General features: G+C 41.3%; 1 protein-coding gene across 5 annotated transcripts in view; it reads right to left on the bottom strand.

Annotated features, from left to right (window-relative positions):
- The window catches only part of TXLNG (taxilin gamma), a 52,653-nt gene that overhangs the window by 16,465 nt on the left and 19,966 nt on the right, over positions 1 to 16,222 (bottom strand). For 4 of the 5 annotated variants that reach the window (XM_014548024.1, XM_005876620.2, XM_014548026.1 and 1 more), the window contains 6 exons: positions 14,018 to 14,318; positions 10,618 to 10,709; positions 7,484 to 7,654; positions 5,745 to 5,939; positions 2,413 to 2,532; positions 814 to 888 (listed from right to left, as the gene is read on the bottom strand). In XM_014548024.1, coding sequence (XP_014403510.1) covers positions 814 to 888; positions 2,413 to 2,532; positions 5,745 to 5,939; positions 7,484 to 7,654; positions 10,618 to 10,709; positions 14,018 to 14,318 — 954 coding nt within the window. The remainder of the gene's footprint in view (positions 1 to 813; positions 889 to 2,412; positions 2,533 to 5,744; positions 5,940 to 7,483; positions 7,655 to 10,617; positions 10,710 to 14,017; positions 14,319 to 16,222) is intronic. The other variant, XM_014548027.1, reaches the window with a different exon arrangement.

Consider the following 16,222-nt stretch of genomic DNA (forward strand, 5'->3'; position numbering starts at 1 on the left):
AAAGTAGGGAGAGCCCCATTAAAAACACCACCCTACAGCTCTACCTGGGAGTAGCAGAGTAGCACTCTATGGTCCCAATGGGAAGTTTTTAAAATGGATTATGTTCTCAGAGCACAAACTTTCAAAGATTTTAGGTTCTACTATGAGATTGACATTTTGTAGGTCAAAGAAGTCAACTTTCAACAATTTCATGAGGTTCTACTTAATACAAAAAAACTAAAATCTGAAGATTTATCCTTTTTTCTTTAATTGGAAAATGAGCTGACACACATGGGAACAGACTGACAAAGAGAGGAAATACCTGGGATATTGGAAGGGGGACACTGCAGATGGTGTGACCAATCATCCTAGTCTGCCTGAGACCTAAGTGTTTCCTGGGATGCAGCACTTCAAGTGCTAAAACCAGAAAAGTCCTAGGCAAATGGGGACGAGTCGGTCACCCTAAATGAAGAGGAAAACTCTAGGACAGTGGTTCTCAACCTTCTGGCCCTTTAAATACAGTTCCTCATGTTGTGACCCAACCATAAAATTATTTTCGTTGCTACTTCATAACTGTAATGTTGCTACTGTTATGAATCATAATGTAAATATCTGATATGCAGGATGGTCTTAGGCGACCCCTGTGAAAGGGTCGTTCGACCGCCAAAGGGGTCGCGACCCATAGGTTGAGAACCACTGCTCTAGGAACAAACACGTGATCTACTCTCAGTTCTGGCTAGGAACAAGCAGAAGCATCTTAGGAGATTCAAGGTATATATCAAATGAACCACAGATTTTTCTTATAAATTGTACTATAACCTGCTGTCAAGTTACCTGCTGTTTTAGTTGTACTTCTTGCTGTCTCATTTGTTCATATTTGTGCCTCGATTCTGTTGCTTCCTTTAACAACTAGAAAACAGAAACATTCTGGCAAAATACTAATCGTAATTACAAGTATGACTACAATGTGAAATGACTTGATAAGCGTAATCCTCCCAATCATTATTTTATTAAGAACCCCAAGTCTATAGGTGAAATGTTGTTACACCAAGTGCCAGTTACCTATATTTTTTTTTTATCTGTACCACTTATTAACACATAGGAATGTAGGAATAATCTTACTCCTTAGAAAATGTACTGTGGAGGCCTAATAATAGGTTTATAAAATTCAAGACTAAATTATTGTGTTTTAGGTAAAAAATAATTAGAAGTCTAGTATTAGCAGAAAACATGGCTAGGAATCTTGACATATGGGTGCATTAGAAAGCCCCTCTACTCCACAGAGGCAAGATGAAAGGGTATGGAGCTAAGCAACAAAATCAGAGACCTGGTTTCTGATTACTTTTTAAAAAGTGTGTGTGTGGGGGGAGGGGCCTTAATTTATTTGAGCTTCAAGAAAATTATATAATGAAGTTGCATAGTAGGCATCTATGAAATGCAGTCCCTGAAGTAAAATGTCATACATAGTCCAAATAAGCCTCAAAAAGTCCTTAAACCAACCAGAAAACATATATGTATAATGTGCATGTGGATGCATAAATGAAATTACATTCGAACTCTGGAAATAACACCCACGTTTTTAGTTACACCTGGGATAGCACTGTCAGTTCAGACGACAGGATCACGTTGTGTGAACAATGCGTCTCCTCTTAACCCTACATGCACACTCAATGTGACCTGTTCACATCATGAGGGCCACTCAGGAAGGAGTCTTCATGCCAGACCAGCCTCGGGGCCTAGCTAATTTGAGGGAAAGCTGGATGGAACAGTCTTCATTATCATAACCATTTCTCATTTTTTTTTTTTTTTTTTGGTTAAGCACATATAGTTGAATTGCCAGGTGTTAAATATACATACCCACCCAATGAAATTCCACTGTATTCACAATTATAGACAGGCAATATAATCTAAGCATATACATACTCTGAGAACAATGCTGAGTGATTAGGGTATAGAGAATTTTGTTAAAATTTTTATCAGAAAATTATACAAGTAAACAAATAGTTTCCCTAGTTTCAAGGTACTTTATTGAAAACAAAATGTAACAGTATTATATGAGACCCATGGGTAATATTAAACTGAATTGCCAAATTTAATGTACTAAATACTGGTGTTACTCTTGAACTTGGTGGCCATTACCTAAAAGTGAAATAAACATTCTAAGCATAGAAAAGTCAAACAAGTGCAAGTCTTTCCAGTAATGTGGTCTAATCTCTCTAGTAAATCTATACAAAAAATTAATAGAAATAAAAAGCCTAATGCTTTCTAACACACACATACCCTTCTCAATCTAGAGCAAAAAACAAAACAAAAAAACAAAACAAAACAATTACCATGACCCAGGTACTACAATATATGTAGAATAAGTTAACATATTTTAAATGGCTTTGGTTACAATTAGGCAATAATTTCTTTTTAAGAAACAGAACTTACAAACTCTCTCTCTCTCTGATGTTTTTCATCAGCTTCCTTTATCAGCTGTGAGGTCTGGTGAAGCTTGACATCCACAAGCTGTTGTTGTACTTCCTTATGTTTGAACACCTTATCAATATGCTGCAGGGAAAGTCAAATTCTCCCATCACTTAATGAAAATGGAGCACAACTAGGAAACATAACACGAGTTACAATGCCTTGCTTCTTACTCTGCTTTCCCCGCTAATGCCACCAGAGCTAATGACTGTGCCTTTCTGTCTGGCACCTCAAAAATGGGGCCCTCTCCTAACACCCCATTCCCTCTCTTTCGGAGGTGGGCAATCAAGCACCTTGGCAGCCGCATGCCAGTACTTCCAATTTCTAAAATTATTTTTAAAATATTTCTAGTGATTTTAGAGGAGGGGAGAAGGAGAGAGCTAGAAACATTGATGATGAGAGAGAATCATCTATCGGCTGACTTCTACACACCCCCTACTGGGGATCGAGCCCGAAACCTGGGCATGTGCCCTGACAGGGAATTGAACCGTGACCTCCTGGTTCACAGGTCAATGCTCAACCAATGAGTCACCCTGGCTGGGCCATCTTTTTCTTGATACAGTCTGAGCCTCATCATCATAGTAAGTAGGTCAGAAATAAGAGGTACAGCCCAGTCAGTGTGGCTCAGTGGATGGATAAGGAGCTCAAACTGTTAACTCATGTATCATATACAGAATTTCTGGAGACTTTTTCTCCGTGTTAAATTTTTCCAATTTCTTAGTTGAAAGAAGCATGCTGTGAAGGCAGGCATGGTCTCAGGAAGATGCCCCTCATCCTTGCTGAATCCTAGTCCCCTACCTATGTGGAGACAGCCATGCCCACACTGCAGAGTTATAAAAGCCAATCCAATGGTTACACTATGTAAGGTGTATGGGGCACAGCACATAGTAGCCATTTGGTAAAAGGCTGTTATTATTTCCAAGGAAAACTGTGATGTGGTTATTTATGTATAATAAAAGTCAGATTATCCCTTTTCAGTTGCAGAAAGAGTAACTCTTCCTACCAAAGAAAGAATATCTGATAATGTTCAAATTAATGAAACAAGTAATGTGACTTAAACATGATTTTCAATTTTTCTATAACTACAATGTGGCAGACTGTCATATTAAACAACAAAACTAAAAGAATAACTGTAAAAAAACTGAGGGCTTTATACTCTAATAGAAATTTTATTCTCTACAACAAAAAGATTCTTCAATAAACACATTCTAAGACTAAAGAGCAAAAAGAAATCTTTGTTATAGACTTGAGATACACCAAATAGTGAAAAGGATAGACTTTATGTGAATCTTGGTCCAAATAATTTTTCTTTTAAAAAGGGGATGCCCTAACAGGTTTGGCTCAGTGGATAGAGCGTCAGCCTGCGGACTCAAGGGTCCTGGGTTCGATTCCAGTCAGGGGCATGTACCTTGGTTGCGGGCACATCCCCCGTGGGGAGTGTGCAGGAGGCAGCTGATCGATGTTTCTAACTCTCTATCCCTCTCCCTTCCTCTCTGTAAAAAATCAATTAAAATATATTTTAAATAAATAAATAAATAAATAAAAAGGGGAGAGCCCTGGCTGGTGTTTCTCAGTGGTTGGAACGCCATACTCTGCACTAAAAGGTCACAGGTTCAATTCCCAGTCAGGGCAAATACTTACCTTGTGGGTTCAGTCCAGGTTGGGAAACAGACAAGAGGCAAACAATCAGTCAATGTTTTTCTCTCTCACATCAATGTTTCTCTCTCTAAAATAAAAAATCATATCCTCAGGTGAGGATTAAAAAAATAATTTTTTAAAAAATTTATAAAAGGGAAGAGAATCAGAAAAATGTGGACAATGACTAGACATTTAACATTAAGTAATTATTGTTAATTTTTAGTTGTGAAAATGGTATTGTGGGTAAACTTAAAAAAGAATCCTTATTTTTTTGAAATATCTTTTCAAATATATATGAATGGAATAATATGGCACCTTGGATTTGCTTCAAAATAACCCAGGAGACAAAGAAAAAAAGTAAACAAATAAACAAACAAAAAAGAACAAAATAACCCAGGGGAAGGTGACAGGAATATAGCTGAAACTATGGTTTCATCTACTGAATCCAGGTGACATATTTTCTCTCTACTTTTGTTTAAGTCTGCAATTGTCCATAATAAAAAGTAAAAAGTGATGAGTGATTAAAATAAAATGATTTTAGAAACTAAGTTTTTGAAGGGCTATATGTAAAATTCTAAATTAATATAATCTAAGGTTTGTCTTGTAAACTGGATACAGTAACCCAGAGCAGATGCCACAATTTTTTTATTTTTAATTTTAATCAATCATTTAAATCCTTTTATGTAAGGAATACAACACAGATAAAAGCACAATATTTTATTAACTTAAAAGGCGGGGGAGGCCCTGGCACAGTAGCTCAGTTGGTTAGAGGGTCGTCCCAATAAACTAAGGTTGCGGGTCCAATCCTCAGTCAGGGCACATGCAAGAAATCAACCAATGGCCTGGCTGGTGTGGCTCAGTGGTTGAGCATCTATCCATGAACCAGGAGATCATGGTTCAATTCCTGGTCAGGGCACATGCCCGGGTTGCAGGCTCTGATCCCCAGTAGGGGGGCATGCAGGAGACAGCCGATCAATGATTCTCTCTCATCATCAATGTTTACATCCCTTTCCCTTCCTCTAGGAAATCAATAAAAACGTATTTTTAAAATAAAATAAAAATAAATAAAACCCCTAATGATGCCAGGTCTGTGTGCCTCAGTGGTTGAGTGTCGAACACATGCACCAAGAGGTTGCCAGTTTGATTCCCAGTCAAGGCACATGCCAGGGTTGTGGGCTTGATCCCCAGGATGGGCAGGCAAGAAGCAGCCTATCAATGATTCTCTCTCATCATTGATGTATCTATCTCTCTCTCCCTTCCTTTCTCTGAAATAAAAACATATTTTAAAAAAAACAAACACACCAAGAGAAAAACATGCCCAGCTGATGTGGCTCAGTAGTTGAGCATCAACCCATGAACCAATAAGTCATGGTTTGATTCCTGGTCAGGGAACATGCCCAAGTTGCAGGCTCTGATCCCCAGTAGGGTGGCATGCAGAAGGCAGCCAATCACTGTTTCTCTCTCATTGATGTTTCTATCTATCACTCTCCTTTCCTCTCTGAAATCAATAAAAATAAATTTTAAAAAAAGAGGCCCGACTTCCACTATGCATACACAAAAGTTGTACAACACCATGTGACAAGTTTTACATGTTTAGTAGTGAATGGTGAAAAGGAGTTGCTAATGAGAAGCTGTTGAAACAAACAAAACGGGTTTACCTCCTCCCTCATCGAGTACTGTTCGATGAGCTTCTTCAGCTTCTCTCCCAATTCAATGTTCTCCTGGCGGAGTCTGGCATTGTGTATGTCATGCTGTTCCAGCTGTGCTTGGATTTCATTTAAAGTAATTTGGAAGTGCGCGGTTGCTTCTTTACGTCTTTCTTCCTCCTCTCGGGCCTGCTGCACATTTTCTTCCTGATTGTGGAAAATAATTTGTTAATGGTATAGACCTATGAATAACGTGCTCACAAAAGCTGCTGCTACATGGGTTCGTTTACTGCTGCCCTGAAGTGATGCTTCTGAACTCTAATTCCTTCCCTTTAGTTACGACCAGAAGGCTATCATTTAAAAGCAAGCAGCTTTTCCTAAGTAGTTGGAACAATGGGAGAGATGCAAACTGCCCTACTATAATAAGTACCATGTGACCATCTGAAATACACTATACTGCTAGACAAGTAAGGAGCTTGTCCACCCAGCCGGCTTCCTCCATCTATGTTCACAAGTACCCCTCTCACTGGTTCCACAAGGCAGCATCTTAAAGCAGCCCCAAGAGATAGATCCCTTCTTAGGACATACCTTCTACTTTCTAAGGGCAAGAGGACAAATGGAATCTGTATCTTAAAAAGCCTATTTCCAACTCTTGCTAGGATACATGTATTAAAAGACTATTACATGTCTAAACAAATAACAGTCCAAACAAAATATTGATTTGCTATGGGGGGAAAAAATACCACCTATTTTAATTAACATCTAAATCCAAAGGTTCGAAAGCAAAGAAAAAACCATAGGCTCCCACATCAGGCGCAGATCCATCTCCTGAGTGCTCCTGTATTCTAGGCCTTGTGGGTGTGCTGTGGTGGGGAAGTCTGAGGAGATCCTGCTCAGTGAAAATCAAACCGAACTCTGTAAGAGGAAGGACCTGCCCTGTGTCTCTGCTCTTTTTCCTTCTTCTACTGTTGGTACCAATTAATCTTTGGGTGCCTGCTCCCTCTTCCTTTATAATCGGCCAAGTGCTCTTCTAAAAGTACTCAGGAACTGGGTATCTGGCATGGGCAAAGGCAGCTTGGCAAGGCAGCTGAGTAACAGCCCAAAGGGGGTGGGGGGTGTGCAGCACGTGCTTTCCCTTCCCAGGCTCATTCTGCCTCTAGTCTGTTCCCACTTGGTTCTCAACGCATGTCAGATTCCCACACGTGGTAATGAACTACATCAGTGCTCAGCAGAAAACTGGCAACTTTGAGCTTCCTAAGCCATAGCTCCAAGCAGGAGAGCTTGCTCTAAATACCTATCTCATCTAGAACCCCATGAGCACCTATGAGGGACCCTAAGCATCAGATCAAGCAAAATAGAAAGATGATAGCTCTGTCTCCAAGTAGACACAGGACTTATTATTTTAAACTAGAGGTCTGGTGCACGACAATTTGTGAACTGGGGGGCGGGGTCCCTCAGCCCAGCCTGCGCCCTTGAGGGACGTCCAAATGATGGCTTAGGCTCAGCCGGACATCCTTAGCACTGCGCCGTGGAAGCAGGCCGCTGCACTCGACAGCTGTCAGCCCGGCTTGTGGCTAAGCGGTGCTCCCCCTGTGAAAGGGCACTGACCACCAGGGACAGCTCCTGTGTTGAGGTCATTCCGCCATTTGGTCGATTTGCATATTGCCCTTTTATTATATAGGATAGGTACATGCTGATTATAAAAAACTGAGTTAGTCCCACCTGAAAAACAGAACAAAGAACCAACTAACCTTTAACGTCTTATTGTGACGCTGAAGTTCCCTGCAGAGAGACTCTAGTTTGCTTCTTGCCAAGATAGCCTTACTGTGCTCACTCTGCAAGTGAACTTTCTCTTTCACAATCTGGGCTTGCTTCTTCTGCAGAATCTTCATTTGCTTCTGAACATTCCTGCTCTCCTCCAGCTAAAACAATAAGCACTTTACATTTAGGAAGTACACTGAAAACCTTTGAGTTATGGATGGAAGAATTACAGTAAGAGCTATGAACACATTTTCCATATCCAAATATTATAATGGAATATTTCATTTTCAACTGGTTCATGCCACTCTACTTTGCCAACTTTCTCTTTTCCAGGAAAGTAAGCAAACAATCTAAGGCAGGGAAAAAATCTTAATCTCTTTACTTTCTTACTAAAAAGAAAAATATGATGTTTGAGGAAAACTTTTCAGGAATCAACACCATCAAGTTTTACTTTTCTGAAAGCATACTTAGGCTACTTTAATGAAACAGCTCTCTGAATTAGAACTTAATAAGCTGTGCTCAGGGCTCTTTGTGAGTGAGGGAGGATCATTGGAATTTGCAATTTGGAGCAAATGATTCTATTTCAAAGTTCTATCAACACTAATGGGTAAGATGGCAGCCTTACTGACCTTTCACTGAAGCAAATGATGCTGTCATGATTTCAGAAACAAGAGTGACACCTTGTGGCCTATCAAAACATACCAAGCATCCTTACTGGCAATGTGCACCTACAGCTATTAAAAACGCCTTTATGGAAATTCCTGCTGGAAAAGTAATACTTTTGTAATCTCTCTGTGGCACAACTCCAAGAGGCTGCAAGTTCTGCAGACACCATCTGTAACTCCATTGAGGAATGGAAGTCCCCCAGCCTTCCCAGCCTCAAGGTAACCACAATTCTGAATCTTGGGTTCACTACTCTTTGCTCTCCTCTTTCTTTTATGTCATCTGTGTGTGGTCCTAAAAGAAATCATTTTGGTTTTAGTTGTTTTGACTTTATTGTGGCTACTGCAACTGAGGAACAAAATTTTTTATTTTCTTTCATTTAAATTAATATAAGCTTAAATAGCCACATGTGACTATTGGCTGTTTTGGACAGCACAGCTGTAGATTATATTGCTAGGAGCCATCCAGATTATTCACATGTAGCTATAGACCAGGGAACAGCAAACTTTATATATATCCAGAAGGTAAATATTTTAGGCTTTGCAGGTCACTTAGGATATTTGTTGTGTCATCCTCTTTTTCTAAACAACACTTTAAAAATGTAAAAACCGCTGAGACTGGTTTGGCTCAGTGGATAGAGCATCGGCCTGCGGACTGAAAGGTCCCAGGTTTGATTCCGGTCAGGGGCATGTATCTGGGTTTCGGGCACATCCCCAGTGGGGATGTGCAGGAGGCAGCTGATCGATGCTTCTCTCTCATCGATGTTTCTAACTCTCTCTATCTCTCTCCCTTCCTCTCTGTGAAAAATCAATAAAATATATTTTTTTTAAAAAAAGATTCCCTCTTTGTCTTTAAAAATAAATAAATAAATAAAAATGTAAAAACCATTCTTAGCTTAGTACAAAAACAGGCCTCACCAGATTCAGCCAACAGGTTGCTTAATATTACACTTTTTAAAAAATACAAAACACACAACACACTGTACTGACCCATTCATTTATCACTGAGCATTTGGGTTGCTTCCAGGTTTTATTACTCACAATGATACGAACATTCTGATGTGCTTCTTCATACACACATGCAACAATTTCTCTTGGGTGCAAACCTAGAAGTGGGGTTGCTAGGCAGTGATTTCTAATGTTCTATTTCACATTACTATACCAAACTGTTTGCCAGAGTGGCTGGCAAATTTCTTTTCCCATCAATAATTTAAGTAGATCAAGTAGATGCACATCCTTCTCCAAAACTTAGTATGATCTGGTCATTGACAAAAAGCAGTATTTATGATATAGAATAACTGCTTTAACAAAAGATGAAGCCCCACCGGTGTGGCTCAGCAGTAGAATGTTGATCCAGGAACCAAGAGGTCGCCAGTTCGATTCCCGGTCAGGGCATATGCCCAGGTTGTGGGATCAATTCCCAGTAGGGGTGCATGCAGGAGGCAGCCAAAGAATGATGTTCCTCTCTCATTGATGTTTCTATCTCTTTAACCCTCTCCTTTCCTCTTTCTCTAAAAATCAATAAAAACATATTTTTTTAAAAACTTAACAGATGAAAATACATATAAATTATCAATGATGATTCACGTTAAGTATTTCATAAAAGGCGCTAATTTTACATTTGTATTAGAATTCTAAAAGCCTTCCAAAACCCTTACTTCAAAGGATTCTATGACGTTTCCATGATTTAGTTCAAAAAGGATGGCAGTATTTCCATATTGAGGCTGCTTTCTTAATTTTAAAAAGAGAATTAATGCTACTTGAAATAACATAGGCCCAGAACAAATAAGGTCAATTTCTTTGGAGGAAACTGGGAAAAAGGAATGCTTGGCACACAGTATATGGTAAATAAAAATTTCCCGAGATACAGTATTGTTTTAGTAGACTATTTCATCCAACTCACAATCTCAATCACAATGGCTAAAACCTTTAACTCTAAAATTCCCTTGGTAAAAGTTAAATATAGGAACCATTATAGCCCAAATGATGAAAAGCATGACACAGGAATGAAAATACTGACTTAGATATACTCCGAACTGAGTTTTACAAAAACTTATTATAAAATGACATTATAAAATTGTCATACCAGCAACAAAAAAAGCCCCAAGAAATCAGATTCTCCTCTTCAATTTTAGAATAAAACCTAATTTAGCATTTAAACCTACATCAAAATCACAGCCCAGTCGACATGGCTCAGTGGCTGAGCGTTGACCTATGAACCAGGAGGTCACGGTTCAATTCCTGGTCAGGGCATATGCCTGGGTTGCAGGCTAGATCCCCATTGTGGAGCGTGCAGGAGGCAGCTGATCAATGATTCTCTCTCATCATTTATGTTTCTATCTCTATCTCCCTCTCCCTTCCTCTCTGAAATCAAAAAAAATATATTAAAAAAAAAACTTATCAAGCACATATCCATTTTGCTATATTTTATATGGCCCTCAACCCCTTGATTTAATACTCACAAGATCAGCATATTTCTTACAGAGAGCTGCCAGCTTCTCTTCTGGAGTTGAAAGGGTGTTTAGGGCTTGCATCAATAATAAAACTTCTTTACCTGATGATTAACAAGATAAGAAATAAGTCCTGGAAGAAGAATGAGATCTAATTTAACCTGCAAATTCTACACAGCACTTCCTATGTTCTGACACCCAGAGTAAAATAATTTATGCCTATAATTAGAAATAAGAGATTTACCAGCTAAATTAAGAAAGCTATTTTTAAATTCGAGATTGATAGGCACCCCTTCCGCACCCCAACCCCTAATTTCTTTAATCTCTAACACAGCTATTTGTAAGAACTCTTGCTGAAGGCTTAAAAATTCCCCTGCCTACCCAATGATGTCCAACTTAAGACAAAGGGCAAGTTACAAAGGGCAGAATATTTTTAAAAACTTTCTCCTAACCAAGTACAAATATAGAAGCAAGTTCAAAGGGAATTTCAGTTGGTCCTCTCTGCCTAAGATACACACTCACTTGTGACACGTCTTTTCCTATAGCACAATTTAAATAACTTCTGAATGATTTAGGAAGCATACTGTGTTAACCAAGTTCAATGTAAATAAAAAGATGTCAAGATAGCTCTTCCCTTGGGAAAAAGAGCTTAACAATAATATTTAAAGATTTTAGCAGGGAGAAAGAAGCAGGTGGCTGAGATACAAGGGGACAAGTGGCATTTATAATGTTTTATTTTTTTAATATATTTTTATTGATTTCAGAGAGAAAGGGAGAGGAAGAGAGAAACATCAATGATGAGAGAACATCACTGATCAGCTGCCTCCTGCACGCTCCACACTAGGGATCAAGCCCACAATCCAGGCATGTGCCCTGACCAGGAATTGAACCGTGACTTCCTGGTTCATAGGTAGATGCTCAAGCACTGAGTCATGCCAGCTGGACCATTCCTTTTTATTGCTGAACTAGAGGCATGGTGCACAAATTTCGTGCATGGGGGGCAGGGGGAAGGGGGCCCCTCAGTCTGGCCTGCACCCTCTCCAACCCGGGACCCCTCGGGGAATGTCCAACTGAGGGTTTGTGCCCACACTTTTAACAGATGACAGCTCCATTGTTGTTTCTTTCTTTTCATGCTTAAACCCATTGGAATTAGTAGGTATTCAAAGTGTGTATACATTTAGGGGGGACACCCTATATATCTCTAGTCAGCGGTGAAAGGAACCAACAGCAGATTTGGAACCCCCATACAGGGAATCTCGCTCACTTCCCGCATGTCTCCCCACTCCACTTTCCACCTTTGTGGGCAGCAGAAGAATCAATGTTTTCTCTCATTAACTCGGAAAAGCACGTCCTGTCACCCACTGCCCAGCAGGAGTGCGCTAGGCCCCAAGCCAGCGAGGCCGAGTCAGGGCAGCCTTTATTCATGGGTGCTGGCATCCAAAGTGCACATTCCTCCTCTGCAGTTGCCCCGACTATCCCACCATTTCACTGAGAGGACAGAACTCCTTGCCTCCTCTGGGTTCCTGATCTTGAACGCTGACCAAAGGCACCTCAGCCATACAGGGAATCTCGCTCACTTCCCGCATGTCTCCCCACTCCACTTTCCACCTTTGTGGGCAGCAGAAGAATCAATGTTTTCTCTCATTAACTCGGAAAAGCACGTCCTGTCACCCACTGCCCAGCAGGAGTGCGCTAGGCCCCAAGCCAGCGAGGCCGAGTCAGGGCAGCCTTTATTCATGGGTGCTGGCATCCAAAGTGCACATTCCTCCTCTGCAGTTGCCCCGACTATCCCACCATTTCACTGAGAGGACAGAACTCCTTGCCTCCTCTGGGTTCCTGATCTTGAACGCTGACCAAAGGCACCTCAGCAAGGGCCGTCTGCGCCCACCAGGTGTGTCTGTCTGCACCTGCTCCTGCCGCAGCACTTGCATTAGTCCCACAGAGGTGATCTCGTCGCTGCACTGGCCTCTGCAGGAACAGGGCATCACCACTCCGCCCTCTCACTGTCATCTCAGAGGCGCCCACCCTCAACACCCAGAACACCCAGACACTCTCCAAAAGACATGAGCATGTCCTGTGGGGGACGTAGGCATGCTGGGGTTGATGGAAGTGCGGCAGAGGGAACTTGTGCGTGCCTTGGTCCAGGACTGTTGCAGGCGTGCTAGGGTGACAGAGTGCTGGGGGACATTCGCACGCCAGGGGGGGAGGAGAGGATGTGCGCACTGGAGGCCTGTGGCTTCACAGATCCGCAAACCCCTGTGGCGCAGCCAGGAGGACGTCGATTTGGCCCGCCACAGTGGCTGTCCCTGCGATCGCGCACCTTCTGGGCTAGGAGGCGGGACTTGCACAGCTACTACTCGGCGCTGATGGCCTGCAGGCGCTACTTCAGCTAGGCCCACAGGCTCCACTTGTCGCACTCACGGCTGCCCCCGCCACCATGTGGGGAGTACAGGCCGCCCTATGCCAGCCCACCTCCCCAGCCCAGAGGCTCTCTGCGTGCGCGCTGCCCACAGGCCCAGAGTGGCCAGGGCGGGGCAAGACGCCTGCCCCCAGCCACTTGGCGCCTGTGCACCCACCATCTTTGTCGTGTTAATTTGCATACTCATTCCTGATTGGCTGGTTAATCACATGGTAATGTTATGTGTAACTTTTTAAGACTCCATCTGCTGTTACGCATATAATTGGGGCTGCTGACTTTTTGAAGAAATCTGTCTTGTTTGCAAGGAATTAAAATTATTTTTTTATTATATTACCATAAATTTTTAAGGATTCCAATGTAGCAGAAAATGGACTTAATAAGAAGGATAATTCTAATTTAGCATATAGAAAACCACACAAATTAAACACTGTTAATTTTAGGTATAATAACTTTAAAAAACTTACAGGCAACCAGTAAGACTAAAATAAAAGGGGATTTCAGATTTCATAACGAGATTCAATGTATCATATTCTTAGTCCTAAATCTCAAACATAGCAGCAAAAAGAAAACATACCCTTGAAAGCCAGTCTTAACCCACTTTCAGAACTGCAGATAACATTATGTCATCTCTAAATTATTGTGACTAGTTTTTAAATAAAGTGATCAAATAAATATACAGCTTTCAGAGTAAATTTTGGTCAGACCATATTAAAGATGCAAACAAGACAAGTCGAATATTAATTCCTTCAAGTTGTCCCCAAATTTTTTCACAAAAACCATTTATTGCTTATTTAGAGAGAATTTCCTACTCTATCTTTGCCTCCTGCACAGAACTGCAGCAGACAGGCAGACAGACCCCACTGAAGACAACAGTCGCTAAACATCCACCTTAATACTGGCCACTACAGGCCATGTTCATAATCACCTGTGTGGCAGGAAATATAAAATAAATGAGCTGCGTGTGACGTCCAACCACTAAGCAGAGATTATTACCTAAGGTTTTTTCTTTGTTCCTGTTGCACTCTGAATCTTGCTGACCATCAGGGGGCTCTGTTCTAGCTTCTCGCCCAGGAATTTCCTCTCTTGACTCTTGTGTGCAGTAGGCTGGGTTCACCAAACTTCTGTTTTTTGTTATAAAGTCACTGCCTTCAGCCTCTTCCAGTGAATGCTTGTTACTTATTCCACCACAATTTGAATCTTGATGTTGAAGAATATCGTTTGATTGAGTACGCAATACATCCGTTTTCACCCCTAGCCCGCACATTCCAGCTTCTTCCATTGCACCAATCACAAACTAGAGGGAAGGGAGCAAAAAAGATGAAAAGGGGGTTAAATAAAATGTAATCAACGTTTACTACCAATAGCACACCATAAGTTGACAGCTTTTTTTCTTTCTTAGTGGTTTGTAAAATTGATGTAAATATTGTAGGTAGTTTCTAAGTTTCACTGAGAGGTGACCTAACTGTAAAGTGTAAAAAAGTAAAGTTAAAAAAAATCACACACCTAAGTGGTACCAAAGAAAGCAAGACATGCCATTTAGTTGTAAATCTAAACTTATTTCCCTATAAAACCTCCACTGCTTAATTAGCACCTTCACAAATTATACCAAGTTAATGAACACAAGTTATTCTGGTCTTGATGGTAGATTTTTGGTGGGGATCACTTTGTTTTGTAGTGTACATAGATGACAAATTACAATGTTGCACACCTGAAACATGTTATATTCCAATTTTACCTCAAAAAAATTATTCTGGTCTTATCCTCAAGGAAATGGTACAGAAGAGATGGCTCACTAGGTCCAGCAAAAACCCCATGCTCCTCCAGTATCCTGAGGAGCTGGTACTGCTGGACCAGGGCTCAGCTAAAGATTATGTCTCCCAGCCCCTTACATCTAGGTGGGACTCCCATGTGAAGTTCCCACCAATGGAATGTGAGCCCAAGTGATGACTGTCCCTTCTGCAACAAGATTTTTATTCTTAGAAGCATGTTCTTTCTCCATCACCTCTTCCCCATTGTGGCTGAATGCAGAGGTCTTCAAGATCCTACGAGATGGCAGAGCCACAGGATGAAATCAGCCTAGGCCCCTAAATCCCATGTACATATAAGTCACCCTTCTTATAAAAAACACCCACACCACCGTTATTAAAGTACAAGTTTGCATGGATGAAGTTGAAAGAATTATGCTGTATAAAAGAAGCCAGACACAAAAGCCACAAATTGTCCACACCAAAACCACTATTATAGGAGCAAGAAAATAAAGTTCTCCCATGTTAAGCCACAAAATTTTGAGTATAATGTTTTAAGCAGGTATGCCTACTCCAATATAGATAGTAGGCAATGGAGAGATGGCTTTATTGTAGCATTTTATTCTCAAATCAATAATTTTACTATTTATTCATGGGTTTCCCCCTCCTTGTTAACATTGCTTGTTCACATTGCTTGTTCATATGATGTGGCACAAATTTAAATTCTGTACGATTTCCTCTCTGTGTGAAAGAGAGCTTTTTCGTTTTTTAAAATAATCCAATCAGGGGATGTCTAATATCTTTCTCTTATCACAAATGAACAAAAGCTACTTTCCAAAGTTACTAGAACAGATTGTCATTATAATAATATCCAACTGAATAACTAAAAATAATTTAAAGTATCAAAGCAGGGAATAGAGAGGTTAAGGGACCTAAACCCTTATCTTTTATAGTCTAACTAGTGACCCGGTGCACGGATTCGTGCACACTGAAAGGAAATTAATTAGAAGGTGGCCAGTGGGGCAGGGTGAGTCGGGCCAGACATGCGCTGGAGCCAATCTCCCACGGTCCTTCCCTGGCCAACCACACCTGGGGTGGCGCTGTGGCTCAAAGGGCATCTGCAGAATAAGCAGGGTCCCTCCGGCAGGTGGGGTCCCTCAGCCTGGCCTGTGGGGATCCAGCCAAAACCGGCTCTCCAACATCCCCCGAGGGGTCCCGGAGTGCCAGAGGGCACTCTGCAAAGTTGCTGTCGTACAGGGTGTGGAACGCAAACGCAAGTGTGCAATAAACCAGATTCAGGGCCAACAGTGCCCCAGCAACAACATAACCCACGGCCAAAGGTGGAATTGCGCAGCCCCGCGAGGAATCAGGCTCCCTCCTCTTTGGTTTCAGGGTCCATCACCCAAGAATCACTGCTGCCAAGTCACTGCAGCTCAGCAGCTCCTGTGTTGAG

This window comes from Myotis brandtii, unplaced genomic scaffold, assembly GCF_000412655.1.
Source record: "Myotis brandtii unplaced genomic scaffold, ASM41265v1 scaffold490, whole genome shotgun sequence".
Classification (NCBI taxonomy): domain Eukaryota; kingdom Metazoa; phylum Chordata; class Mammalia; order Chiroptera; family Vespertilionidae; genus Myotis; species Myotis brandtii.